This window comes from Sinocyclocheilus rhinocerous, unplaced genomic scaffold, assembly GCF_001515625.1.
Source record: "Sinocyclocheilus rhinocerous isolate Xijiao unplaced genomic scaffold, SAMN03320098_v1.1 scaffold254, whole genome shotgun sequence".
NCBI classification, from domain to species: Eukaryota; Metazoa; Chordata; class Actinopteri; order Cypriniformes; family Cyprinidae; genus Sinocyclocheilus; species Sinocyclocheilus rhinocerous.
The window spans coordinates 888,289-916,205 of NW_015628690.1; the positions used below are offsets into that span (position 1 = coordinate 888,289).

A 27,917-nucleotide genomic window follows, 5' to 3' on the forward strand; every position below is an offset into this window, starting at 1 on the left:
TTGTTCAGTGTATATTAAAATCAAGTGTCTAATAAGGAGCGTTCCTTTTACTTTTAGAAGAGCTTCCATCCTTGTTGCTGGGCTGTCCTAAACAGATTTGTGTGAAAATCTACTTCTATCGAAAGGTTCAATGATGTTAAGGTAGGTTTGAATGCAACATGAGGTCTATTTGAACATCCTGGTGTTCATAAAACTTGAAGTTGTTCGTATGTGCTATTATCAGTCTATTATCAGTTTCACTAACAGTGAAAGATGATTTATTAGGCCATATAACTTTTTCCATTGCTCAGATCCAAGGTTTTTCAGGGATAGTAGTATTGCAGATTTTGTGACGTGGTGATTTGGCCTTGGATACAAGCAGTTACCAAATGCCACCCTTGCCATAAAGTCCAGCTTGGTGAAGTTTACAAATAGTCTACCCTGTTAGTGAGCTTGCACACGTGACCCTCTTAGGTGCAGCATTTGTAAATGTAATTCTGAAAACTATTTTTATACAGGTTTAGTACTCATTTTAAAAACCCATACATGCAGAATATGAACATCACACCAATATACACATATCCCTGGACACACATACACAGACTATACTCTGCTTTTTTCTGTCTTCCTTGTGTGCCTCTGCATGGTTGTCATGGTGCAAGAGATTAGAGACCAGTCCTCAGACAGATTGTCAACGCTTCCTCCAGTTTCTCCCTCACTGCGCTTGATGTGGCACACACAGAAGCAGTGCAGAGGAGTTTGATTGTGTTAGGGAGTGAACAGATTAGGGATGCCTGTATGTGAAGAAAACTGTGTTTCCCTCAGACCACCAAGGAAGAATAACATCACTGCAGATGAGATTTATACTCTAAAAAACAACAACAAAGAGTGCGTGATTAAAAGAAATGCATATTCTGGTTCTTGTCATGAATACACTGTTTTTTATTTCCTTTTTTATCTTTTTGCTGTACCATGAAATTACAACTCACAGTCAGTCTCATACACCCAATTCATTTCTATAGAAGGTACATGTAAAAGTGTCCAGACAAAGAACAAACATCACCAAAGAAACAAACATTTCCACCAAGAAGTATAGAAAGGGTTACCTTTTAGACTAGCTAGATAGTGGTTCATCTCAGAATCAGTCAATTTATTTCTATCTTTTTCAATAGCTACACTGACAATATTAAAGTAACAGGAGCTTACACTGACATACAGGCTTGTTAAACAATCTTACCCGACTCTTTTGTCTAGTTGGCGTTAAGAGCAGTATATTGCCTAATACTGTACAGCTGGACAGGACAAACATGGACACAATGGACATAGGTTGACAGGTCATATTTACAGTTTGGTGTTTTGGTGCTTTCCAACTGGTAAACTGGTAAGTAAAAGCCTGAAGATTTAGTACAAGTCAAGAATATTTCATGTGAATTTACATAATGTAAATTTTATTAAATGTTTAAAATATCAGCTTGTTAAAAGCACTTGTTCACAGTTGGTTTGCCCTAAGAAAACAATTTAACATTTATTATTAAGTGTTTTGAGTAGGGTATATTTTTAAACATTTGAGCTTATTATGAAAACTGATATGAGCTTGAATTTTTGACCAAAGGTTGATAACAATGATTTGTGCATGGCTGCCGTGGAACAAGGTGCTTTTTAATTGAGTAAGTAGTATATTTCTTCATTTGAAATACACTCCCTCCAAATTTTACCATCCTTTACGGATTTTAATCAAAAACACCGCATATTTTTTAAATGTTCTTTAAGAATAAAGAAATGGTATACCAATACAATAACAATAAAGGAAATGATCAATTATGTCATCATTGGCTTAGTAAATTTTGGTCTGTTCCTCACCCAAAGCTACTGTTCAAATCCTTAGCTACCTTAATATCTTCACTTTGGAAAAGTAAATGAATCCATCTTAACTTACGCAGACAAAATAATTTACATTTATCTAAAAGAACATCACATAATATTCAAGGAAGTACTATAAGATATTTAGACATTACATATATTAAAATACATAATGCAGGTATTTTAATATTTGGATCTGGGTTAAAGATCAGGGACATTTTTTTTTAACCAAGGAATAACCCTCTATGTGTGTACACGTGTGGGGTTGTGTTTTTTTTTTCAGTCTAGAGTCATAGTCCATAATATCCTTCAGGTTTCTTCCCTTTTGTCAGCTATTAAATTAATCTTAATACGTTGTTTCTGATTCCTTTAACAGGGTCTAGGGGAGAGCATTCTGTTGCTTGCTGATGTTTCTAGGGGGCTTGGTTCCTCTAGACTCACTGATGTCCTGGTGGGAGAAAGGTTGCAAGGTGGTGAGTTTGTGAACGCTCATGATGCAAAACTCTCTCTGGGCCCTTGGTCTTTGCAAGAGCTCGGGGTGCCTTGACAAATCCTCCATGGTGCTTCATGTGTCCCTAGAAGTTATAGTAAGAGATGTTCTTTAATTGTCATGTAACTTTCGAATTGCACCGAGACAAGGATGAAAATCTCTTGCGCAACTAACATTGTGTCATGTTAAACTGTATGTTCACACTTTATGATAATAATTCTTTAGCTTAATGAATTCAGAATGCTACTCACCTTAAGTCCACTGCGACTTGCATACTCTTTTCCACATTCAGAACAGTGGTAGATTTTTTTCTCTGGCATTGGAGGTGGAAGACTGGGAGTCAGTGATATGCATACAGTTGATTCTGTTCTGTCCATTTCAGTTGCTGTTGTATCTGCTTTATCCTTTGCAGTTGAACTACAGTGAGCTTCCTTTATGGTCTTCTGCACATGTGTGTCACGATCCTCAGTCTCATCCTCATTTGTTTTGTTTACAGTGTCTGATACCATATCTGCATTAATACTCAAATCTGGAGTTGTCTTTTGTCCATTCTTTGGTGTTTTATGTATTTTATCTTCCGTCTTTTCTTCCTTAGAGAACTCTTGGGGGATTAATTTAGATTTTTGGAGAAGGCTTTGATCAAGCTCCTCTAGGCGTACTGTATGAGAAGACGCACTCTCAGATCTCAGCGCAAGGAGAGAAGGTGGTGTTGATTCTGGATGTGGTGGAGGAACTCTGGACGCATTATGAGCTTGTATACTAAGAAGATCCTCTAGATTTGATCTGGATCCAGAGCAAGGAATAGGTGAGACAGATCTATTTTCACTGCGTTCACAGTCATTTCTTTGTGGACTTTCTTTCTTCAGAGAAGGGGAGCTTGAAATCTTTTTATCTTCCAAGAAGGCAGTGTTGCTGGAAAGTTCAAAAGATAGTTCATCAGTGGCATCAGGACCAGTTGTTGCTGATGCTGATTGGGTGGCAGGGGGGACAAGGGAGGGTGCAGAATCCACTGGAGAAGGTACACTGAGAGAGAGCTCAGGTGGATCAGCTCTGAATGTTGGAGGTGAATGGGTGGTTGGATTCAGGGATGGGTCAGGGCTTAGGTCTAAAGGTGGTATAGGACCCGAGCTAAGTGAAGCTGGTAGGCTGGAGGTTATGGCACATGCTGTAAGAGCAGTACTGACAGCCAGGGATTCAGTATGTCTAGAATCCGTAATAGTTTGTAGATCATTTAGTAACTGAACATCTGTAGCACTAGGGCTCATCTCTGAAGCAGAGAGCTCAATAGACTCGGAATGGGACAAAATATCACATTCTGTTGAGGTATCTGGCATGTGCTCTGGTGGAAGCTGTCCTCCTAAGTGCATGCGGATATGATGTTGTAGCACAAGGGCATTGGTAAACTTCCGTTGACATAAGGGGCAAGAATTCTGTGCACGACTGTTTGGTGGGCGGGCACGGTGGGTGGCAAGGTGTGCTCGAAGGCTTCCTTTAGTTGAGAAGGATCGACCACATAGCTTGCAGGGGAAGGGTCGTTCACCTAAATGAGTAGCCTGGTGCAATCGTAATGCTCTTGGGCAGCTTAGCACCCGCAGGCACACACTACACTGATTAGGGGCAAGCGTCCCAGCAGAGTGCATAAGTCCCAGGTAGGGTGACTCCTTGCTGAAGAGGGATGATGGTATTTGGATTGTAGATGATGGAAGTGAGGTGACCACATTTGTACTTGTGCTAGTGCTCATTAAACCACTGCTGCTATAGCTTATTGCTCCTGCTACAGTATGGCTGCTGGTAGAAGTCTCCCCAATGGATGGAACCCAATGTGACTGACCTTGTGGTTCTTTCTCTAACTTCTCCACCAGTCTCTGCAGCTTCGATGTGTCTGAGGTTGGGGTTGAGATGGATGGGGTAGTGGATGATGCTGTGAACGGGAATGTGATGTGTTGTTGTGGGGATGGCAGGAAGGATCCAGCAGGAGTTGGCCTGAGAAACCCATGGCCTGCATGATGCTGAGCTGAAGATGTTGGGAAGAAGATTTTGGGTAAATTGGCAAGCTGTGAGTAAGCAGAATGGGGGAGCAGAGTAGGTATTGGTGGGGTGTTCTCATCAAAGCGTTTCACTCCTTTATACATCCCAGCAATGGAGGAGGTGGATGAGGCAGGGGCTGAGAGAAGGGTGGAGGCCAGAGAGGAAGGTGATGAGGATGTGATGGAGGAGGTAGTGGATGTAGAGGCTGCAGCAGCCGCAGCAGCAGCGGCACGATTGAGCTGAAGCAGAGAGTGTGCAGTGGTCAGTAGGGCCAAATCAATACTAGGAGGCAGAGATGAGGTTGTGGCACGTGTTGAGGCAGTAGTTCCCTCAGGACTGTCTCCACGCAGATCATCCTCTTGCTGTTTTTGATGCCTCTGAGTAGCATTTGTATTGGTGGAGGTGATTTGTGCATTTGGTTGCATTTGTGCTGACCCTCCCATTGAGCCCCCAGTTACAGATGCAAAAAGCGAACAGGGAAACAATGAAAAAGAGACTTCAGGGTTTTGCTCACGATGCCGCAAGAAGTGGACTTTGAGGTTCCCTCGTGTGGTGAATCGACTGAAACATACAGGACACTGGTAAGGACGCTCCCCCGTGTGTGAACGCAAGTGTATTTGCAGGGATGAATCACCGCTGAAGAGTTTCCGACAAAATCGGCATGCATGCTGCGTACGCCCTGACGATGAGACAGTCATACCTCCTTGAGCAGAGAGTTTTGGATCCTGTGAGGGGGCTGAAGGGACAGCAGCTGCTGGTATAGATTGGTTTGGGAAGGTCACACCACTGTGTCCACTAGTTCCTGTGTTGAATGATTTTTGGGATGGAAGGCCAAGAGAAAGTGTGAGTGGATAGTTCGAGGCAGCACCTGTAGACATTGATGAGGATGTGGAAGCACTTGTGTGACTGGTGAAGCTTGCTGGAGTAACTACGCTGCTGTCATACTGTGCTTTATGGGGGCGTAAGACATTCAAGAGAGGGTGGGTATGTCTGGAGGACTTAGAGGTTGTCTGAGGGGGTAGCAGGGATGAGAAACAGGCCAAAAGAGGAGCCACAGAGGTAGGGGGAGGTGATGACTTTGGTCGGGAAGGTTTGGGGTTGTTAACAGAACCTTTTAAACAGAGCTGTGGCAGAGATGGTAGTGTAAATGGTTTTGAATCCACTTCACAAGATCCTCCTCCCAATCTCAGTACTTGCCTACAGATTTCTTCAGTCATCTGCATCTGATGAATTTGCCTCTGCTGCAGCACACGTAGCTCCTCCAAGATGAAAGCAATACTGACGGGTGCACATGCTGGGGCTGAGGGGACTGTGCTTGGGCTGGAAGAGGGTGTAACTGGACTTGGAGGACCCTGAGGCACTGAACTAGGGCTTCCAGGGTGTGGAGGCACACAGAGAGAAGCAGCAGCAGAGGAGGATGAACAGGAGGTTGTGGTTGCTGACACACCTAACTTTGGAGAAGCCATGGGTAAGTGAGTGTGGTTGTGGGTAGAGAGCACAGTTGGTGCAGTGGTAGTGATACACTGATTAGTAGAATGGGATGGGATGTCAGAAATTTGGAAAAGGTGAGACACTTTGAGGTCTGAAGGAAATTGTATGGGCTGGCTAGGGATGTGAAAAACAGGATGGCTGGCTCTAGGCAGAGAAGGTGTGAGCCTCTCAACTGGTGCGCTTGGGTTTAAGGAAGATTGGCGGCTTTGAGTTGTTGAGTGTGAGGAAGAGCAAGAGTTCTTTGCAAGAGTAGAGCTGAGGGACTTCACTGCCAATTGCTCCTCTAAGAAATCAGAGAGAAACTATTTATGCAACAATTTATGCCATGCAAATAATTGATTATTATTGTACTTCTGATACTGCTAGTCCAATGTTTATAATGCAAGTTCAATAAGGTGCAAGGAAAAAAACGGTACCTATTCAGGAATTTCTTTGATATTAAGCAGATTGTTATATATTTATGAATAGGTACACATACATTATTTTAATGCTAATTAGACCAATAAAGGTAGCCACAACAATATTTATATATGCATATAGTTGTCAGTAGAATGTACTGTTTAAACAGTCATTCTAAATCAGAATCAGAAAGAGCTTTATTGCCAAGTATGTTTGCACATACAAGGAATTTGTTATAGTGTCACAAGCTTCCAGTACACGGAGACAACAACAACACACAGATAAATGTATTATTTTATTTAATAAAATCAATGTATTACACTGAGTAATTTAAATTAGTGATTAGGAATTGAGTAAAGAGAAAATAGATTGTATAGATTATATTACACAATGAGTTTTGGAATTTAATTAATTTTATTGTTTGTTGTTTGCCACACTATTGTTGTCATTGTGTCACTTGTGAAGCTGATAAACCCTTTAAAACCTCCAAACCAAATTTCTAACCTTTAGTACTTTAATTTTCTTTAGATTGTTGTAATCTTTACTGCTTTTCAATTGTTTCTACTCACTGCTTACACAAACATCACCTAGGAAACATAACATATGGGGAGTTTACCTCTGGCTGACCTTGTTAGAAACACTGTATTTGTATTAAAGGCCAATCAAAGTGTAGTATTGCTCTTCTAACCAAGGCTCCCATAAATGCCACCTACTGTGCCACTTAAACCCTCATTATCATTACCCTTCAACAACATCTTTTTAATATTAATAAATGCATCTATTATCATATCTCATAAAATATGAAGAACATAATGCTACTGTTAATTGTCACCTCTTTTTTAGCTAGTCCTGTACATTGCTGTCTCCTCCTAGATCGCTCTCTCTATCCACTCACTCCCTCTGATCTGAAATCCCATCTCTCAACCAGCTTACAGCCAACTTTGTTTCCACAGCAACAATGAACATGGACAATGAACCTCACCACAAAATTCCTAAGCCCCTTCACAACCCACCTAGTCTGAGTAAGTGAATATATGCTATTACATCTCATATATTTAAACAAATCTTCTGTCCTAACTCAGCGAAGCCTGAAAGGTCATTGAGTCTTAGTGCCATTGTCAACCACTGAAAACAGCAAGATTGCTTAAAATAAGTGACCTTCAGCATCAGAGCTATATCAAAAAGACATAATAGCATGAATACAAATTACTTAGCGATACATACACATGCATATGCTAGGGAGAGATGCATAAAGTTTCCTGTACTTCAAGAACTGTAGAATTTAAGTCACAGATCAACACACTTTTATGCATGTACTTCCTGAGTGCACGACCACAAAGCCTCACGGAGACAATGAAGTCTCATGCCATTCCCGTTAAGGCACTCAAGTGTCTCCTTCTTTTTCAGTGTTGTCCACTTTTTTCCACAACCTATTTCTAATCCCCTTTTCAAAATCCAGTTCAGCATATTACACATTCCTGTTCCTTTTATGTTCACTTCACTATTTGTTCTTCTTTTTTTTTTTTTTTACATTCTCGATAGCCATAATATCGTGGGTGGTCTAAAATCCAAGCTTGGGTCGGAAGATGAAAAGTACTAATTGGACATTCATTCAAAGGAAGCTGTTGGGATGTAACTATGTCCAAATATTACAGAAATTCCTTTTATTTTTACTTTTGTTTTATTTTACTTTTCTTAAAATGAGATCAGATACTGTAAGCATATGAATCTGTTAATGTCACAGCAAATATCTTGAATGACATTTGCAAGACGGCTCACTGACAGAAACAATGGAGCTCTCTTACTAAACAGTAAAACATTTCTCACCATGTTGAAGTAGCCACGAACTGTTGAGGATGGGGCTGAAAAAGTGCTGAGGTCTTTTCTGTTTCCGGCGTGACATGATGCAGGGGAAAGTCAAAGGCTAATTGGCCCATGGGTTGAAACAGATTGAAAATCTTTCTCTTTGAGCTAAATTACAGTAAATCTCACTGCATCAGTTCAGAGAAACAATCAAAAATCCATGTTTCATTTATATAGAGAGCTACAAGGCCAAATGCCAGGTGCATACATGAGCAAGCAATGTCTCAAAAGTGAACTAAGCACTTGGCAAACTAAATCTGTGTCTATTCAGTGTCTAACTAAAATCCAAAGACAACTCTCCACCTCCTTTTCCCCGTTTCTCTCTCAAACACAGTCTCGGCTTGTTCTCTCTGCATTTGCATTCAAATAACGCAGAACACCACCTACTCATGCATATACCCCTCCTTTCCCTTACACCCCCAAGTTTTAAGGCGTTCCCCTGGCCCTTTTTTACGTCTCAGTAGTATTTAATAATTAGACACCAGGTAAGAGCATGAAGGGCTGAGACGAAGTATAAAGTGCAATTTGGTAAACACTTATAGACATTTTTTTATTTCATGTATTTTTTATATATATATTTTATAGCTTATTGCAAAGAATCTGTCAGGGGACCACATGTATTCATAGTTACCATTTTGTATTATATTTGTTTTATAATGTCATATTCTGACTTTAAACTTTAAACTAAAGTCATGCATTCAACAGGCCAGCATTAACTTAATTAGAACTTAAAAGGGCTTGCAGAGGTTATCTTATTTCAGTGGCATTACTATATTAATACAGTTAAGGCCTAATAATAGAATTTGAGACCGTCTACATTTTGACTGTCTATAATACAGATGTGTCCTGTTTTCAGAGGAGTTTTCAGTAGCATAATCTGTAAAGTAATGGTATTTAATTTAGAAAACCATTATACATCCTTGCACTCAACAGAATTATATATTTCATGTACACACGTTTCTTTCTTTCTTTCATTTAATTATTTATTTATTTATTTTATTGTTATTTTTTTTATATTATTTGGCTTTCACAGCATTTGGTTATGCACACATTCCTTACATATGACACATTATTATATAATTTGTGTCAAAACGTAAGATGACCATAGAACACAATTTTCAACGCCTGAAAAACTCAAGACATTTTTATTAAAATGATATTCATGCCAAAACACAATAAAGTGTTTAGCTTGCAAGTCAATATGCTATAATACACCTCGTAAAATTCTTGTATAAATGTCATAATTACGTCAGCCAAATGCACACGGAACTACAGCTCTACTGTACGCGCGACCTGTTGCGTCCTCCGGCGCGCTCTATGATCATCATAACCAATTATGATTCATATTTCTTATGACTATATGAAATACTTTGACGTCTCTGACATTTTGAGTGTACTGATTGTAAATGATATAAACACTTACCAGCAGACGATCATCTTTCACGGCTGTTTTCAATATTAGGATAGATTAGGTCGTACAGTGTCTGGGTCGTAATATCATCAGTGCTGTTCCGGCATTTTGCCACCGTGATGCGCAGTCGGCTTTGACAGCAGGCAGCTCGACATCTAAATTATTTATTTGCTGTACTGTCGTTACACTGTATATTCTGCTGTAATCGTGACTGATCACTTCTCACCCATTGTTCAGTGTTTGGTTTGATGGCACATTGCGATTTCGTAAAGAGATATTTCGCTATTCCCGTCATTCCCATAGTCCTCCCCTCCCTCGCTGCTCTGCTTCCTTTGTATTTGGTAAAATGGCCCTCTCCCCGGCCTGAGCCTTTGTTGAGCACACTGACGCTGCAGCATCGACGGATGTCTGTCTGTGAGTCTGTCGGTCCAATCCGGACACTGTCTCTGCAGAGTAATTAACGAGCAATTACGAGTCATGTTTGTCTTTGAGCTGCCTTAAGAGCGAGGCCTTTACGGTTCGTTTTCTTTTTAGATGACGTAATTGGAATTTTTTAAATTTTAAATTATTTTATCCTATAGGTAATAATTCTTACAAGAAAAATGCCATTTCCACGAGTACGGTGTAGGTACATACATTTCCTGGTTCTCGTTGTATTTCACATCTTTTAGCTATAAAATTGGAGTTGTTCATTGCTACAGAGTTACAGTAAGAGAGCTGTTCGGTTTACAGTAGGCTATTACTAAAACATGAGTGGCTACATTGCTAACAAGTTGCTAAATAAGGACTACAACTACCACAAGGATGTGAGTTTATGTGTCTGATGACTTGGACAACAATTGTAGTCCATGAAAGACAGCTTGTTAGAAACATGTGTTTGGAAAACATAGGCTTTCACATAGTCATGTAGGCCTATAACTTTATTCAATTTATGTTGTTGAACAAAGTGTAAAAAAAACAACAACAAAAAAACAGGAAAATAAACTTTTTTTTTTTGTTAACCACAAACCATATTTTATCCATAAACCCTCTTACCAAGGAGCCCATGGCAAAGCCTTCCAGTAGGCTACAGCCTGTCACTAAGCAGCTCTAATTATGTACTGTATATTTATATATATAAAAAATACTGGTTTGGTGGTAAATAATAAAAATAAACTAAAAAAACTGCCATTATTATATTTTTCAGAAATGCTATTTCTTTTTCTGGTTTGGCAAGGACTCCTCCACTACAAAGATGTTCACATAACAGGCTGCTGTAATAAACAGACTCCGTCAAAAATGAATGCCATCTGTGCAGGTGAGGAGATTGTTTCATCTGAAGAAGATATAATAAAATAATAATAATTCATTTTATTTATGGGTGCCTTTGAACACTCAAGGACACTTCACAATTAATAAAATAGTAAATACATAAACAATCAATGAAAAGAAAACAATGCACAATAATACACAAAACTATATCAATCAGAATAAGCTAAAAAATGAGTTTTAAGACGTGATTTAAAAATTAAGACATGGTAGTCAAATGTACAGATGGTACAACTAAAGTCACAGAAGCAGAAGACCTGAGAGATTGAGTAGGTGAATACCCACGAAGAAGTTCATGCACATATGAAGGTGCCAGATTATGAAGAAAAGTAAAATCATAAATTGAATCCGATATATTGAACTGGAAGCCAATGGAGTTGCCTTAACACTGGAGAAATATGCACAAACAATGGTGTTCGTGTAATGGTCCGAGCTGCTGAATTCTGGACAGTTTCTGTAAAACACCACTGAGAAGAAAATTACAATAGTCGATGCGAGATGTAACTAATGCTTGTGAAAGGACAGCAGTACTATTAGCAGAAAGAGATGATCGAAGACAGTGTTTCGCAAATGATAATATGCTGACTGAGTAATATTATTTACATGTGCCTCAAAAGATAAAGTGCTGTCAAGGATGACACCCAGACTCTTAACCTGAAAAGAAGGGAAAATAACAGAATTATCAATAGTCAATGTAAAACTTTCACAATTTTGCACTACTAATGCATACACCAAGGCATCATAATTTAATGGATCACAAATGTACAGTATGGCACAGATGTGAAACTAATCTTCCTTTACCATCTGAACAATTATGGATTAAGATACACCAGTTATGATGCAAGTAAACACATTTGTCAGTTTTGCAAATAAAATCTAGCATTAGCATCAGCATTAACATTTTCTTCCTTAGTTTGACTATGAATAATAAGAAAAATATATACATGTCAAGCACTGAACTACTGGAGCAAATACTTATAAACTCACTCGCACACAAACACACACACACAAGTTATCAAACTGTCATGATGTTGAGCTGATGGTATAAAAAAATAAAGCAAATTACAGAATTCAAGTCCATATTTAAAGTTTAAAATGATTTTATTGCTTAGCTATACATATGGAAAATTAGTGTATACTAATGAAAGATGAAAAGAAACAAAAACCTTATAAATGTAAAAATATAATAACTTTTAATGTAGTTCATGCACACACTTGTTCTTTTTGAAGTCTGGTCTAATTTCAAAGATTTGAGAAACTGCACAAACAAAAGTTTTTTCAAGAATACATTTGTACAAATTTTCACTTGTTAATGAATAGCTGTGGTGTTACTGTTTCTTTACCTCTGCAAACCATCAGTGCCATTAACTTTGTGTGACATCCTCTGAAATGTCCTCTGAAAATTCTGATGAGTTTCTATAGTTAAACACATTAGCTTCATTTTCAAGCCATTCCATAACGTTGCTGTTGTTGTGCACTACAGAAAGAAATTTGATGATTAAGAAAACTTTGCATGAACATGTTTTGATGATAAAATATTTTTAAAAGGGTTGGAGAGAATACATGGATCATTACTATGGAAACTTAACAAGTCTATGTTTAGTTAGGATAATCTTTTTTGCAGTGAGTACAATTGAAGGTTTGCTGTTAGTTTAACATCTGACAAAAAATATTATTCTGCAGGAAGTTTGACAGACTTACTTTCAGGCGGAACCAGATCTACGCTTCCTCTCTCTAACTTGTCTTGGTCTGACTTGTTGGATCCCCACCCACTGTCACTCTCCTTTTCTGCTTCTTCCACAGGTGTCAGGAGATCTGTGTTTCCTCTGGCCATCATCTCCACTTTCTCCATCAACTCGCTGACCTGTTTCCCATCATCCCACTGCATGTTGTTAAGAATATGATATCTGTTTCCACCTTCACTCTCAATGTGTTCTTCAATAGTGGGAGTCCCCATCCAGTCACCCCTGGTGAACACCACTAAGCAGTGCCTCCAAACATTTCTACCCAGGAGATCCATGTGCTCCCTGACAGACCTTCCATATGCCTTACTGAAGGCGACACCAGACTGCAGAACCAGCAAAACTGCATGAGGTCCTGGTGAACACATAGTAACACTTGACATGATCTCCTGCTTGACTGACTCTGAAGTCTCCTTTACAGACGCGTATGGCCACCATCCAGGTGTGTCAATTAAAATTATATTTCTCTTGTTGACCTTATCCTCTCTCTTCACGCTCGTTTTAGTCCTGTTCTCCTTTTGTGTTTTTTTCAGAATGGTGTTCATCACTGAAGTCTTTCCAACAATTCTGGCACCCATCAAGACAATCCTTAACTCTGGAAAAGAATGTTCTGCTAGAAAGAACAGGAAAGTTCATGAACAATTCTTAACATTCAGCTGGAGTTATATTACTTATATAATTAAAGATTTTCTATTAATTGTACAATGCTCTCCAACATTTTTTTTAAACCAAAGATGCACAATACCTGTTAGATGCTCTTGTAAGGTTTGCATCTTTATTTTTACTTGAATCTCTCTCTCTTCTGCTTGTTTCTTCACATTTCTTCTCTTTTCTTCCATATCTTCAAACAGTTTGCTGTCAGTTTTAAAGGACTGTCCCACATGCCCTGCTACCAAGTTCTCTATCTCATGAAACAGTGTTTGTACATTTATCCCCCTGCTGTCAGTATAATTGAAGACATGAACTCTGTTCTCACACTTTTGTATTAGAGCATCAAGCTCTTTCCCTGCTCTCTCAATTAGCTGCTTGCAATCTGCATCTCTTTGCTCTGTGTTGATGTACATGAGCAGAACGATGGTGTGGTTCCAGATCTGCTCACCAAAAATCTCCATGTGTTCCAGAACACTGTTTAGGTGCACATCTGTGAATGCTTCGTGTAGATTGATGACTAGAAGGAAGGCATGTGGAGCAGGACACAGTTTTAAGCTGTGCACAATCTCCATCTGTATATACTTTGTACTCTCTGCCAGTGTGAAGGTTTTCCACCATCCTGGTGTCATTACCAAAGTAAAAGACCTGTTCTGATTTGTCCTCTGTTTCATTTCACTCTTGACTATCTCTTTGCCCACTTTACAGTCAATATGACCTAGAATGGTATTAGCTGCAGTGCATTTGTACTCTGCTTTACTGCCGATTATAATGACCTTTACATCTGGAAAAGCTGGACAATCTGCAAAAGAGAATATAGGCATCTGCAGTTTAACAGATTTGAACAGATTACAAGTTTTACAAATTAAGGATCATATTACAGATATTTAATCAAATGTATAGACTGTGTAGTTTGATAGTGCATGTGTATTAGTAAGCAAGTGTAGAAAGCCTCTGTCAATACATAAAATTGCAGACATTTAATGTTGTAGTTTGCCCTGCTTTGTTATTTTGAGTTTGCTATCAGGTGGAGAGTCAGATGATAATCCTATCTAAATTTGACAAGATTACAAGGTTAAAAGAAACATTGTTTATCTTATCTTCCTATGTATATATGACATTGTAAAGTTGTTGAAGCCCTTTAGGTTTTTACTTTCATTGAAACCACAATAAGATCTTTTGTGGATCTGCATATGAAGTAAAACATTTTAGCCTCTCAATATTGATTTGTACTTCCTGGAATAAAATAAGATTCATTTAATTATTGCTTTTGGTTAAAGGGGTCATATGATGTTGCTAAAAAGAACATTATTTTGTGTATTTGGTGTAAGGAAATGTGTTTATGTGGTTTAAGGTTAAAAAAACACATTATTTTCCACATACTGTACATTAATGTTTCTCCTTTATGCCCCGCCTTTCTGAAACGCCTAGATTTTTACAAAGCTCATCGGTCTGAAAAGCAAGGTGTCTCTACCAGGATCAGGAAACAGTCCTCCATAAAATGTGCTGCACACATCTGAATATTTGGGTTGAACTGTTCTGGAACAGTGTTGTAAATACAACTTAACCACTGATTTTTAGTCGTGTTCTCTTTTGGAAGGTACAAAAGTAGTTTCGCTTCACAACGAAACACACGGCGGGCTTGAGTGAGCGGCGACCGGAGGGCTTGCGGCAACCACATGTGACAACCCCGTACTTTAAGTAATTGAATAAGTAATTTATTTTAAAAGTCTGGTGACTTTTTAATGTAGGTTATTTCTTCTAAAATTCTTATAATAACACCTTTTAATCAGCTCTGAGGCAGTTTGCTGTTCACATTTCAGCTGCTGTTGTTTTCATCAGTGTTACAATTCACAATGCATTTTAGTGCAGATTGTTCTAACCAAGCAACATTTCTGTGGTTCAAGTTCTTTTGGTTTCAGTACCAAGTCACTTGGGTGTATCTGATAACATTCCTTTATCCTTATGATACAATTTTACCACATACATAAACATTGCATACTGTGATAATTAAAGGGGTCATATGATGTTGCTAAAAAGAACATTATTTTGTGTATTTGGTGTAATGAAATGTGTTTATGCGGTTTAAGGTTAAAAAAACACATTATTTTCCACATACTGTACATTATTGTTTCTCCTCTATGCCCCGCCTTTCTGAAACGCCTCAATTTTTACAAAGCTCATCGGTCTGAAAAGCGAGGTGTGCTGTGATTGGCCAGCTATCCAGTGCATTGTGATTGGCCGAATACCTCAAGCGTGTGACGGAAATGTTATGCCCCTTGCCATATTGTGATGCCCTGTCAGACCGAGCGACAAGACAAAAACATTAAAACCCATTATAAACGAGGCATTTGTTGCATCCAGTGGGGACATAATTACAGATTATAATGACTTATACTGTCTTGTGGTGCCTTTTCAAAAGGTACACCTTTGTACCTTGTTTAACCCGTAATGGTACGTACCTTTTGAAAGGGTACTTACAAATTAACCTATCAAATAAAATCTTCATGGTAATTGGAAGCTTATAATGCATATAAAACATATTATCTCTCAATATTATTTACCCAAACAAATATTACTTAAGGCATGGCTAATATTTCAAGTAATAGGTTTTTGCAGTTATTTAAAACATATAGATTGTTTTTAGTCTGTTTACTGTGTTTGTTGAGATGTTGCAATCTTTTAGTATTTTTGCAATGACTCAACTGTGTTACATGTTTTCATGATACTTTGTCAGACCATCCATCCGTTTTAACTGGTTTGTGGCAAACATTTAAACATGAAATGTTTAACATTTAAAGAAAAGAAGCTCACCATAATTATGATCCGAACCCCCTTCTGCTTCCATCATGTGTTGCAGGCCGTCAGTATGAATGATCGAAATAGATCTGGCTGCCCTCTTCACTGATTTTTTTTCTTTTAATAGTTTTCCCCCCCCACACTATTTCTTTCTTAGCCCAGCTTTCTTACTATGTCCTGCATTCGTATAAGGATTTCAAATATTTTCTGTTTGTTCCCGTACATGTTTTAAATGTGTCTCTGGGCTGGTTAACTTGATGTTCTGGTTTATCAATCTCTCCAAAATATCAAGTACAAACTCCACCCCAAACTTACCGCGATAGAAAAGACAATAGAGTTACAAACTTTCTCACCATACCTTTTCTAAATGTTGCTGTACATTGTGTTGTCATTAAGCTGTTTTTGTTAAACATGAAAAATAAATAACTGTTGAAGTCATTAAAATAACACCAAATAATAAGTTATTTACCCTGTTCTCTCGAGTGTGATGTGCTTGTATTAAGAAATTTCACTTTTCTTTTACTTCATAAACAAGAACACAGCCTGGCAAAATATTTTCAAATTAGATGTTCTGTTAGAGGATACATTTACATTTCGTATATATACACACACACACACACACACACACACACAACTTGACTAAAATATAAACATAAATAGAAAAATTAAACATGATGACTAAGGCACACTGCATATTGTTACATCTTGATTAATTAAATTAATCAATTAATGAAATTTCTTTTTATATTTCTTTGCAGCATAAAAATGTTTTTTATGCTTTTTATACAGTTATATTTAATGCAGAGAATCACCTTGAAATCTTAGACATAATCTACAAGATATATGCGTAAAATATTGTATGCAATAAAACATTTAAAGCAAAAGCAATGGGCTTGAGTTATTTTCGTTTTGTTGTTGTTGTTTTGTTTTGTTTTGTGTTTGTGTGTGTTTTGTGTTTTTATCCATGTAATGAAAGACAATGGGCACCAAAACTGTTTGATTACCAAAGTAAATTGGGGTGGGGGTTAAAGCAAAAACAGCATAAAAGTGTTTGAGATAAAATATAAAATCTTTCCATTAATATTTATAGGACAAGATGGAAGAGGGGGTGTGTTTTAAAGTTTCAGTGCATTTTGTATTATTGGATGCTGCAAGAACTGCATGTCCTCTATAGTCCATGTTGTTTTTAGTAAAAAAATTGACTTGGTAATTAGTAAAATAAAATTGCTAAAAAATCTATGGCCTACATGGCATACCAAGTTGTTAGAAACAAGACGTTTTCTTTCATGTATTTTCATTGAAAATAGTATATCTCTCATGAGGTTGGGTTGGTGGTCTAATAATTCAGTAAAATCTGAAACCCTTTTAACTCTGTAAAGCCTGACATTTGAAATAATCAACAATTTTTTTCTTTATTAAACGGTTTATGCCTTTGGACAAAATATAAAAAGTCTTTGCATATGTGTTTCATGTTTTGTATCATATTTGATACATGAGGGTTTTATGATATAGTCAGAATATTTAGCTGAGGCCCAAACTTACAATGATAATTGAGAAATATACAAATAAACATCCCTCACAAACCTGATATAGGCTTTTATTTGCTTAAAAAAGTGTAAACTATCAATAAGACAACAGAAGGTAATAGATCGTGTACAACAGTTTTTCAGGTTTTAATCATGTTGTTTTGCAGTGTGTACGTTGATCTTAACACCTTTAACTTTATTTATTATTCTCAGTTTAGGCAAAGTAAGTTGAGTCTGGCCTAAGTTATAAGCATTTCAAATTACTTATAACTTTGTTAAAAGATTTATTTGTGGTATGTTCTAATTCGAAGTCTTAAAACACAATAAATCAAATCCTTCATAGGCATTTTTTGCAGTTAATTAAATTTCTTTTAATTGGTTATACATTTCTTTTTATAATAAACAAAAAATATAAAGGCAATATAATAATACTCAACCACTGAAGTATAAAATACAATAATCATGGTTTCAAAAGTGTAGTCAGCTTCAGCTGGCCAAAATCCTTTTAGGGTTCTAGCAGCAGAACCACAATGAGTTATATTAGATACATTATCTCAATATGTGTAAAAGATCTAAAATAAATAAACAACTAGGCAAGATAATTGCATTTCTTTGGAATTATACAACAATGTTGAAAGTTTTAATCAAACATTATAGGCTTTATAGGGTTAAAAGGCTATCAATCCATTATTTTTGGTTCAAAACAAAACTTATTTTTACAAAAACAAAATATATCATTCTGCTCTCATTTCATAGTGTCTTGTGTGTGAATGTTTTAAAAAAAATAATATACAAATAATATTTTACAGTGTTTAAAAACAACATTGTTCTCTGACATGTATTATCAAAGCCCAAAGATACAAGGGTGGAGGTAACACACTTCTAGGTCCAGTGTTTATACATGTTAGTACTCCTGAATAAATAACATGCTGCACTATTAATGTTTTTTTCTTTATTTTTGCATAGGTCTGGACTTGTGGACACATGGTTTCTTTGACTTTCACTGTTTGTTTGTTTTTTAACTCTCCAATTTGCTCAGTCTCTGACGACTCTGTCATGGTCCTATAGTTTGATATGTCACTCAGATGTTCCATCCAAGTTTCAGTGTAGACTTCATTCACTACAAGGAGAAATTGTACAATTAGGTTGGTTTGTAGCAATATGTTTAGCAAACAAAACTAAAAACTTTACAGCTGGTTTAAAGGAAAAGTTTGGTTATTTTGTGAATTATGTCAAATATGCAATATTTTCTCTATACAATGAAATGCACAATATTACTCTGGTCAAAAAAAAAGCTGATAAAACAGTGTAACATAATGGACTCGGCAGGGAGTGTGTTATACTACTCACATAAAGGTCGATCCTGCAAGATACTTCTAATTGGAGAGCAACGTATGAAACAACAGTATCTCCTGAAAGCTCTCTGGGATGAGATCAGAAGATGCCTTGCTAACCTCCGGAGGGTAGAACGCATTAGAAGACGGAGGAAAAGGAAGGAGAAGGAAAGATCAAGTTTCTTCAGGAATCCATTCCGGTATGCACGCGGGCTCCTTGAGGAGAAGACAAGTGGAATTCTGGATGTCTCCAAAGAAGAACTGCAGGAGTACATCCGCACTCAGTACAGTGACCCAGCAAGGAACAAACCCCTAGACTCGCCAGGGTATGTGCCTAGACCCTCAGAACCATCAGCCCTGTTTGACGCATCACCACCAAAGTTCAGCGAGATCAGGCAGGTGATCCAGCGGGCAAGATCTGCTTCAGCACCAGGCCCGAACAGAATACCGTACAAGTTGTATAAGAGCTGCACAGGAGTGCTGAAGCTGTTATGGACCCTGATGAGAATCACCTGGGCTAAGCAGACTATACCATCCGAGTGGCAGAGGGCAGTGGCAGTCTCTATTCCCAAACAACAGAACGCCAAGACCATCGAGCAGTTCAGGAGCATAGCTCTACTGAATGTGGAGGGGAAAATCTTCTTCTCCGTGATGGCAAGAAGAATGACCACTTACCTCACGGAGAACAACTACATCAATACCAGCTGTCAGAAAGCCGGGATTCCAGGTTTCCCTGGCTGTGTAGAGCATGCTTCCATGGCGGGACCATCAATGCCTCACTCCAGCATGTTCTGTCGGGCTGTAAATGTTCTGTCGGCTCAGATGGCGGCATGACCAAGTGCTCAGGAAGCTGGCAGAGGTGCTGGAGAAAAGTCGGCAGGAGGCAAATAATCAGAGTCCATTAGAGAGTCGATGCAAGATTCACTTCCTCAGGCAGGGGAACCCGCAGTGCATACCAGCAAGAGACCACCCACCAAGCTATTAACACCAGGGGCGGGGTGGAAGATGGAAGTAGACCTGGGAAGGCAGCTCCAGTTCCCACAGGAGATATGCAGCACCACATTAAGACCAGACGTGGTGCTGTGGTCTGCAGCTGTGAAGTCAGTGATACTGATCGAGCTGACAGTGCCATGGGAGGAGGGACTGGAAGCTGCCTACGAGAGAAAGAAGGCGAAGTATGCAGACTTGGTCGCGGAGTGCAGAGAAAGTGGATGGAGGGTGAGGCTGTACCCGGTGGAGGTGGGAGCCAGAGGCTTTGTGGGCAGATCAATATCATGCCTGCTCAAGGACCTGGGACTACGGGGAGCCACACTGAGCAGATCCACCAAAGAGCTCTCTGAGGAAGCGGAGAAAGCAAGCCACTGGCTCTGGCTGAAACGACGAGACAAGGTTTGGGGAGTAACATCGAATTAGGGTTTGCTGCAGGGGGTGTCAGGGAGACGTCCCTGTTCACTGCCCCGCCACCAGGAGACGTTCTGGGTTAAGGGGCGAAACGTCAATGAGCGGTGGTCTGCCCAGGAGTGCTGAAGCTGTTATGGACCCTGATGAGAATCACCTGGACTAAGCAGACCATACCATCCGAGTGGCAGAGGGCAGTGGCAGTCTCTATTCCCAAACAACAGAACGCCAAGACCATCGAGCAGTTCAGGAGCATAGCTCTACTGAATGTGGAGGGGAAAATCTTCTTCTCCGTGATGGCAAGAAGAATGACCACTTACCTCACGGAGAACAACTACATCAATACCAGCTGTCAGAAAGCCGGGATTCCAGGTTTCCCTGGCTGTGTAGAGCATGCTTCCATGATTTGGGAACAGATCCAGACCACTAAGAGGGAGAAGAAAGATCTGCACGTCATATGGCTAGATTTAGCCAATGCCTATGGGTCAGTGCCACACCTGCTCATAGCCTACGCTTTGGAATTCTTCTACATCCCAGACAACATCAGGACCATGATCATGAACTACTACCAGGACATGCACATGTGCTTTGCACTGAAGAAAGTCACCACTGGTTGGCAACAACTGGAAGTAGGGATCGCAATGGGATGCTCCATTTCTCCCATCCTCTTCGTGGCAGCGTTTGAGGTCATCCTGATCGGGGCAAGGCAGGTGGTGGGTGGGGTCCGGCTGCCTGCAGGTCAGAGGCTCCCACCCCTAAGGAGCTATATGGACGACATCACTTGCCTGCTACGAACTGCCCCATGTACAACCAGGCTGCTTAAGAGGCTGGATGAGCTGATCACCTGGGCCAGAATGAAGTTCAAGCCGCAGAAGTCAAGGAGCCTCTCATTGCGAAAGGGGGAGAGAAATGACAGAGTCACCTTCACCATCAGCGGGGAAGACATCCCCCGCATCGTGGATCAGCCCATCCGAAGCCTGGGAAGACTTTATACATCTGGTCTCTCAGACAAGGATATGGGGAAATTCATCCTTCGGCAGCTGTCAGAAGGCCTGTCTAAGATCAACGCAAGCCAGCTACCTGGAAAGTACAAGGTGTGGTGTTATCACTTCACCTTGTACCCAAGGGTGATGTGGCCTCTGAAGCTGTGCGAAGTCACCTCATCAGCAGTAAGCCGGATGGAGGCAAAAGCCAAATGGCTCGGCCTACCACGGTGCTTTTCAGCTGCTGGTCTGTATGGATGGAACTCACTCCAGCTACCCCTGAAATCCATCACCTTGGGCTATAGGCAGGAGAAGGCAAGGCTGGTGATGGAATTAAGGGACTCCTCCGACAAGGCAGTTGCTGATGCAAATGCCAGAGTTGAGACTGGAAGGAAATGGAGGGCTAAGGAGGAGGTGCACAAGGTGATGGGAAGGCTGCAACATCAACAAATTGTGGGCATGGTCCAGACAGGGCGGGCAGGCCTTGGATGGAGCGAGCCACCCATCCTATGGTCCAAGGCAAGTAGGAAGGAGAGGAAGGACCTAGTTGTTGCAGAGGTCACCAGGATTGAGCAGGAGGAGCTCAGAGTAAGGTCTGTGGCACAGGGACAGCAGGGGCGGTGGACAACTTGGGAGGGTGTCGCGAGCCGAGCAATTAGCTGGGCAGAGTTCTGGAAACTACCACAGGCTCGGCTCAGTTTCCTCATTAGGGCAACATACGACGCCCTCCCAAGCCCTAAAAACCTCCACCAATGGCTTGGAACAGAGCAATCCTGTGACCTCTGCGGGACCATCAATGCCTCACTCCAGCATGTTCTGTCGGGCTGTAAAACAGCACTGACACAGGGTCGGCTCAGATGGCGGCATGACCAAGTGCTCAGGAAGCTGGCAGAGGTGCTGGAGAAAAGTCGGCAGGAGGCAAATAATCAGAGTCCATTAGAGAGTCGATGTAAGATCCACTTCCTCAGGCAGGGGGAACCCGCAATGCATACCAGCAAGAGACCACCCACCAAGCTATTAACACCAGGGGCGGGGTGGAAGATGGAAGTAGACCTGGGAAGGCAGCTCCAGTTCCCACAGGAGATATGCAGCACCACATTAAGACCAGACGTGGTGCTGTGGTCTGCAGCTGTGAAGTCAGTGATACTGATCGAGCTGACAGTGCCATGGGAGGAGGGACTGGAAGCTGCCTACGAGAGAAAGAAGGCGAAGTATGCAGACTTGGTCGCGGAGTGCAGAGAAAGTGGATGGAGTGTGAGGCTGTACCCGGTGGAGGTGGGAGCCAGAGGCTTTGTGGGCAGATCAATATCATGCCTGCTCGAGGACCTGGGACTACGGGGAGCCACACTGAGCAGATCCACCAAAGAGCTCTCTGAGGAAGCGGAGAAAGCAAGTCACTGGCTCTGGCTGAAACGATGAGACAAGGCTTGGGGAGTAACATCGAATTAGGGTTTGCTGCAGGGGGTGTCAGGGAGATGTCCCTGTTCACTGCCCCGCCACCAGGAGACATTCTGGGGTAAGGGGCGAAACGTCAATGAGCGGTGGTCCCCAGCTGAAGACCCTGCAGAAAAACCATGTGGTATGCGGTCAGGTTTAGGCCTGCCTCAGGGAAGAGGACGCCCCTGCCATGCATAGTCCACCATAGGCACCGTAGGAGGTGCGACAGGCCTAAGGTCCAGCAGAAAGACCACCTCGCTGTAATGAATAATGCACAAGGTGATGGGAAGGCTGCAACATCAACAAATTGTGGGCATGGTCCAGACAGGGCGGGCAGGCCTTGGATGGAGCGAGCCACCCATCCTATGGTCCAAGGCAAGTAGGAAGGAGAGGAAGGACCTAGTTGTTGCAGAGGTCACCAGGATTGAGCAGGAGGAGCTCAGAGTAAGGTCTGTGGCACAGGGACAGCAGGGGCGGTGGACAACTTGGGAGGGTGTCGCGAGCCGAGCAATTAGCTGGGCAGAGTTCTGGAAACTACCACAGGCTCGGCTCAGTTTCCTCATTAGGGCAACATACGACGCCCTCCCAAGCCCTAAAAACCTCCACCAATGGCTTGGAACAGAGCAATCCTGTGACCTCTGCGGGACCATCAATGCCTCACTCCAGCATGTTCTGTCGGGCTGTAAAACAGCACTGACACAGGGTCGGCTCAGATGGCGGCATGACCAAGTGCTCAGGAAGCTGGCAGAGGTGCTGGAGAAAAGTCGGCAGGAGGCAAATAATCAGAGTCCATTAGAGAGTCGATGTAAGATCCACTTCCTCAGGCAGGGGGAACCCGCAATGCATACCAGCAAGAGACCACCCACCAAGCTATTAACACCAGGGGCGGGGTGGAAGATGGAAGTAGACCTGGGAAGGCAGCTCCAGTTCCCACAGGAGATATGCAGCACCACATTAAGACCAGACGTGGTGCTGTGGTCTGCAGCTGTGAAGTCAGTGATACTGATCGAGCTGACAGTGCCATGGGAGGAGGGACTGGAAGCTGCCTACGAGAGAAAGAAGGCGAAGTATGCAGACTTGGTCGCGGAGTGCAGAGAAAGTGGATGGAGTGTGAGGCTGTACCCGGTGGAGGTGGGAGCCAGAGGCTTTGTGGGCAGATCAATATCATGCCTGCTCAAGGACCTGGGACTACGGGGAGCCACACTGAGCAGATCCACCAAAGAGCTCTCTGAGGAAGCGGAGAAAGCAAGCCACTGGCTCTGGCTGAAACGACGAGACAAGGCTTGGGGAGTAACATCGAATTAGGGTTTGCTGCAGGGGGTGTCAGGGAGACGTCCCTGTTCACTGCCCCGCCACCAGGAGACGTTCTGGGTTAAGGGGCGAAACGTCAATGAGCGGTGGTCCCCAGCTGAAGACCCTGCAGAAAAACCATGTGGTATGCGGTCAGGTTTAGGCCTGCCTCAGGGAAGAGGACGCCCCTGCCATGCATAGTCCACCATAGGCACCGTAGGAGGTGCGACAGGCCTAAGGTCCAGCAGAAAGACCACCTCGCTGTAATGAATAACTGCTTGACTGACTCTGAAGTCTCCTTTACAGACGCGTATGGCCACCATCCAGGTGTGTCAATTAAAATGACTTTTCTCTTGTCAACCTCTTTCTCTCTCTTCACACACGTTTTAGTCCTGTCCTCCATTTGTGTTTTTTTCAGGATGGTGTACATCACTGAAGTCTTTTCAACAATTCTGGCACCCATCAAGACAATCCTTAACTCTGGAAAATCACAACTTTTCTCTGCCAGAAAATAGAGAGAGCCCTTGAACAGTGTATTCAGCCTGGGTCACATTGCTTACATAACTTTATCTTTCCTTGCAGTCTTAAAATGCTGTTAAGAATTGAAAAAAAAAAAAGATGCACTATTCCTGTTAGACATTCATTCAAGGTTTGCATCTTTGTTTTTACTTGGATCGCCCTCTCTTCTCCTCGTTTCTTTACCATCCTTCTCTTTTCCTCCATACCCTCAAACAGTTTGCTGTCAATTTTAAAGCACTGTCCTTCATGCTCATCAACCAATCTATCTGACTCATTAAACAGTTTTTCCACATTTTCCCCCCTTCTGACAGTATAATTGAAAACATGAACTCTGTTCCCACATTTCTTTATTACAATATCAAGCTCTTTCCCTGCTCTCTCAATTAGCTGCTTGCTGTCTGCATGTCTCTGTGTTTTGTCGTTATACATGAGCAGAACGATGGTGTGGTTCCAGATCTGCTCACCAAGAATCTCCATGTGTTCCAGAACACTGTTTAGGTGCACATATGTGAATGGTTGATGTAGATTGATAATTAGAAGAAGGCATGTGGAGCATGACACAGTTTTAAGCTGTGCACAATCTCCATCTTTACATATCTCCATCTCTTTTGCCACTCTACACTCATTCTTACCAAGGATGGTATTTGCAGCACTGCATTTGAAATCTGCCTTACTGCCTATTATAATGACCTTTATCTCTGGAAGAGCTGGACAATCTGCAAGAGGGTATTAAAGAATCTGTAATTATCACACCAATCATTGCTTATTAAAGTCAAAGTTATAGATAGTGTATATTACGTGTATTTGTATTAGAACAATTAAATTTTAAAGCCTCTGTAAAGACAACACTGGACATATTTAATGCTGTAGTTTGCCTTGCATTGTTGACTTGTGTAACGGAGGCCAGCGAGTAGGTGCTGTGCAGGTAAACCTCACTCCCCTGATCTCAAGAGACGCACTAGCGACTGACGCTAGTGGCTGCAGTCTTTAGCCTCCTTGTTAGTGTGTCCACCTTCCAATGCCGGAGACCCGGGTTCGAGACCCACTCGGAGCGAGAACGAGGTGTGGCGGTGAGGACCCGGGGGACAGGGGTTACATTGGTGCCGTGACCCGGATGGGAGTGAGGTTTAGGGGGGTGCGGGTAATGGAGGGCAGTGTATTTGTATTAGAACAATTAAATTTTAAAGCCTCTGTAAAGACAACACTGGACATATTTAATGCTGTAGTTTGCCTTGCATTGTTGACTTGTGTAACGGAGGCCAGCGAGTAGGTGCTGTGCAGGTAAACCTCACTCCCCTGATCTCAAGAGACGCACTAGTGACTGATGCTAGTGGCTGCAGTCTTTAGCCTCCTTGTTAGTGCGTCCGCCTCCCATGCCGGAGATCCGGGTTCGAGACCCACTCGGAGCGAGAACGAGATGTGGCGGTGAGGACCCGGGGGACAGGGGTTACACTTGCATTGTTTGCTTTTGGTGGCAGGTCAGATGACATTCCTACATTTCACAAGGTTACAAGGCTTTCCAGCTTAGCAGTGCGACAATGGAAACTTTTACATAGAAACATATTTATCTTATCCTTTAATATCTTAGAAGGTTGTGAAGTAGTAGCTTTGAAAATCGAAACCATCTCGTTTTTATTTTTACTGTAACCAAAATGAGATGTCTCTCATTTGTGTGAAGTAAATGGTTTTGACCTCACAATATTGATTTTTAAATGATAAAATCTGTCATGTGCCATCCTTTAGGTGATGTTTTAAAATGTTTAAAAAGTCGTAATAATAAGCAGTCGTGGGCAGTTGTGGCCTAACGGTTAGAGAGTTGGACTTGTAACCTGAAGGTTGTGGGTTCGAGTCTCAGGTCCGGCAGGGATTGTTGGTGGGGGGAGTGATTGACCAGCACTCTCTTCCACCCTCAATACCACGACTGAGGTGAGACCCTTGAGCAAGGCACCGAACCCCCAAATGCTCCCTGGGTGCCACAGCAATATGGCTGCCCACTGCTCTGGATGTGTGCACTTGGATGGATTAAATGCAGAGCACAAATTCCGAGTATCGGTCACCATACTTGGCTACATGTCACTTCACTTTTTGTCACTAATTAAGCATTTTAACATGTAATCTCGAATTATTCATCATATAGTCTAAATGTTCCAGCTATGTATTTTACCACTGGTACAGTGAATATGTGACAGCAGTGCTTGAAGTGTGCTTACATTATGCTGTACAGTACCATCCAGTATTAACTTGGAATGTTTTGATTACATTTAAGGCGGTGTGCATTATGCCATAAAAAATAAAACTATAGAAAAACTGGATTATTGTAATGAGTGTTGTAGGCTAGGCCTAGTTCTAACGCATATTTTGTCACATTAATGTCACAAATGAAAGGCTTGAAACTTGATAACTTTTTATGATTCGTTCCTTTTTATTAAATAAAACGAGGATTCCAAGGGCCCGGCGAGGGAGAGGGGCCCCGGAACGCAATTTTTTTACCGAGGGGGACAACCCCCTCAGTTTTGTTTTTAATGGCAAAGTTATCTTTATTTTTGTTTCTTTATTAAGTTAATTTAGAAAAATGTTTGGAACATTTTTTGTTTGTTAAATTCAAGTTTTTGTTTTTTAAAGTGACAACCAAGCAGATAGAGGCAGATAGAGGCAGACAGCTGAGTTGATCACATTTGAGTTGATCAAACTCAAACTATCAAAACGAAGCTTTTACGGGTTTGGAACGACATGGGGGTAAGTGATTAATGACAAAACTGTAATTTTGGGGTGGAGTAACCCTTTAATCCACGCCTGACCATTTGTATGCTCGGGGCGGTGCTATGCGCCACTGGCCAATAAATTGGCGTGATGGTATATGTTACGGAGCCGAGGAGATGAGAGGCGTGCGGATCCATGTGCAAGCTTTTTATTTAAAGGCGTGGTCATAAAACAGGCAAGGTTCAGACAATGGCAAACAGGTATATGAGGGCAAGACGAAGAGTAATCCAAAAGCTAGCGTGGGTCTGAGATCAGCAAACAATGTCCAGAGAGGTAGGCAATAGAAGAATCCACGACAGGCAGTAGATCAGGAAACAGGCACCAAACTAGACGTAACTAGACTAGAACTAGGAACAAGACAACACTCTGAAATGGCTCTGTAACGTAGCTATCACATGATGAGTGATAAGCGCTAAACAATACTCGGCAGCTTGACGGGGATCAGAGTGAGTGTATAAATAGGGAAGGTGTGATTGATGGCAGCTGTGTGCAATCAGTGCTGTGTGCAATCAACTGTGTGTGTGTAATCAGTGCAATGGATGATGGGAACTGTAGTCCGGAGTGACATGTAACAGTCTGTTTGGTGTGAGAGTCAATGTAGTGAGCGCGTGACCTCTGGTGGTGAGTGAACGGAAGTTCATAGACTGGATTC

At 41.3% G+C, this 27,917-nt stretch overlaps 2 protein-coding genes across 2 annotated transcripts; one reads left to right on the forward strand and one right to left on the reverse strand.

The window, feature by feature from the left end:
• Window positions 1-1,608: 1,608 nt before the first annotated feature.
• LOC107738137 (sal-like protein 3) lies at window positions 1,609-10,032 on the reverse strand. The gene is made up of 3 exons (XM_016549836.1): window positions 9,534-10,032; window positions 2,581-6,131; window positions 1,609-2,414 (listed from the first exon to the last, which is right to left on the reverse strand). The coding sequence occupies exons 2-3, from the start codon at window positions 5,821-5,823 to the stop codon at window positions 2,277-2,279; spliced, it is 3,381 nt and encodes a 1,126-aa protein (XP_016405322.1). The 5' UTR covers window positions 5,824-6,131; window positions 9,534-10,032; the 3' UTR covers window positions 1,609-2,276.
• Window positions 10,033-20,401: 10,369 nt separating this feature from the next.
• Window positions 20,402-24,253, forward strand: LOC107738138 (uncharacterized). The gene is made up of 2 exons (XM_016549837.1): window positions 20,402-21,682; window positions 22,976-24,253. The coding sequence occupies exons 1-2, from the start codon at window positions 20,423-20,425 to the stop codon at window positions 23,999-24,001; spliced, it is 2,286 nt and encodes a 761-aa protein (XP_016405323.1). The 5' UTR covers window positions 20,402-20,422; the 3' UTR covers window positions 24,002-24,253.
• Window positions 24,254-27,917: the final 3,664 nt, after the last annotated feature.

What these genes read in the sequence shown, in the direction of transcription:
- LOC107738137 (XM_016549836.1), bottom strand. Translation starts at nt 5,823, where the DNA reads ATGGCTTCTCCAAAGTTAGGTGTGTCAGCAACCACAACCTCCTGTTCA. An exon ending in CAAGTCGCAGTGGACTTAAG is followed by an intron (nt 2,415 to 2,580) that starts GTGAGTAGCATT and finishes TATAACTTCTAG; the next exon opens with GGACACATGAAGCACCATGG.
- LOC107738138 (XM_016549837.1), top strand. Translation starts at nt 20,423, where the DNA reads ATGAGAATCACCTGGACTAAGCAGACCATACCATCCGAGTGGCAGAGG. An exon ending in CTAAGGAGGAGGTGCACAAG is followed by an intron (nt 21,683 to 22,975) that starts GTGATGGGAAGG and finishes ATAATGCACAAG; the next exon opens with GTGATGGGAAGGCTGCAACA.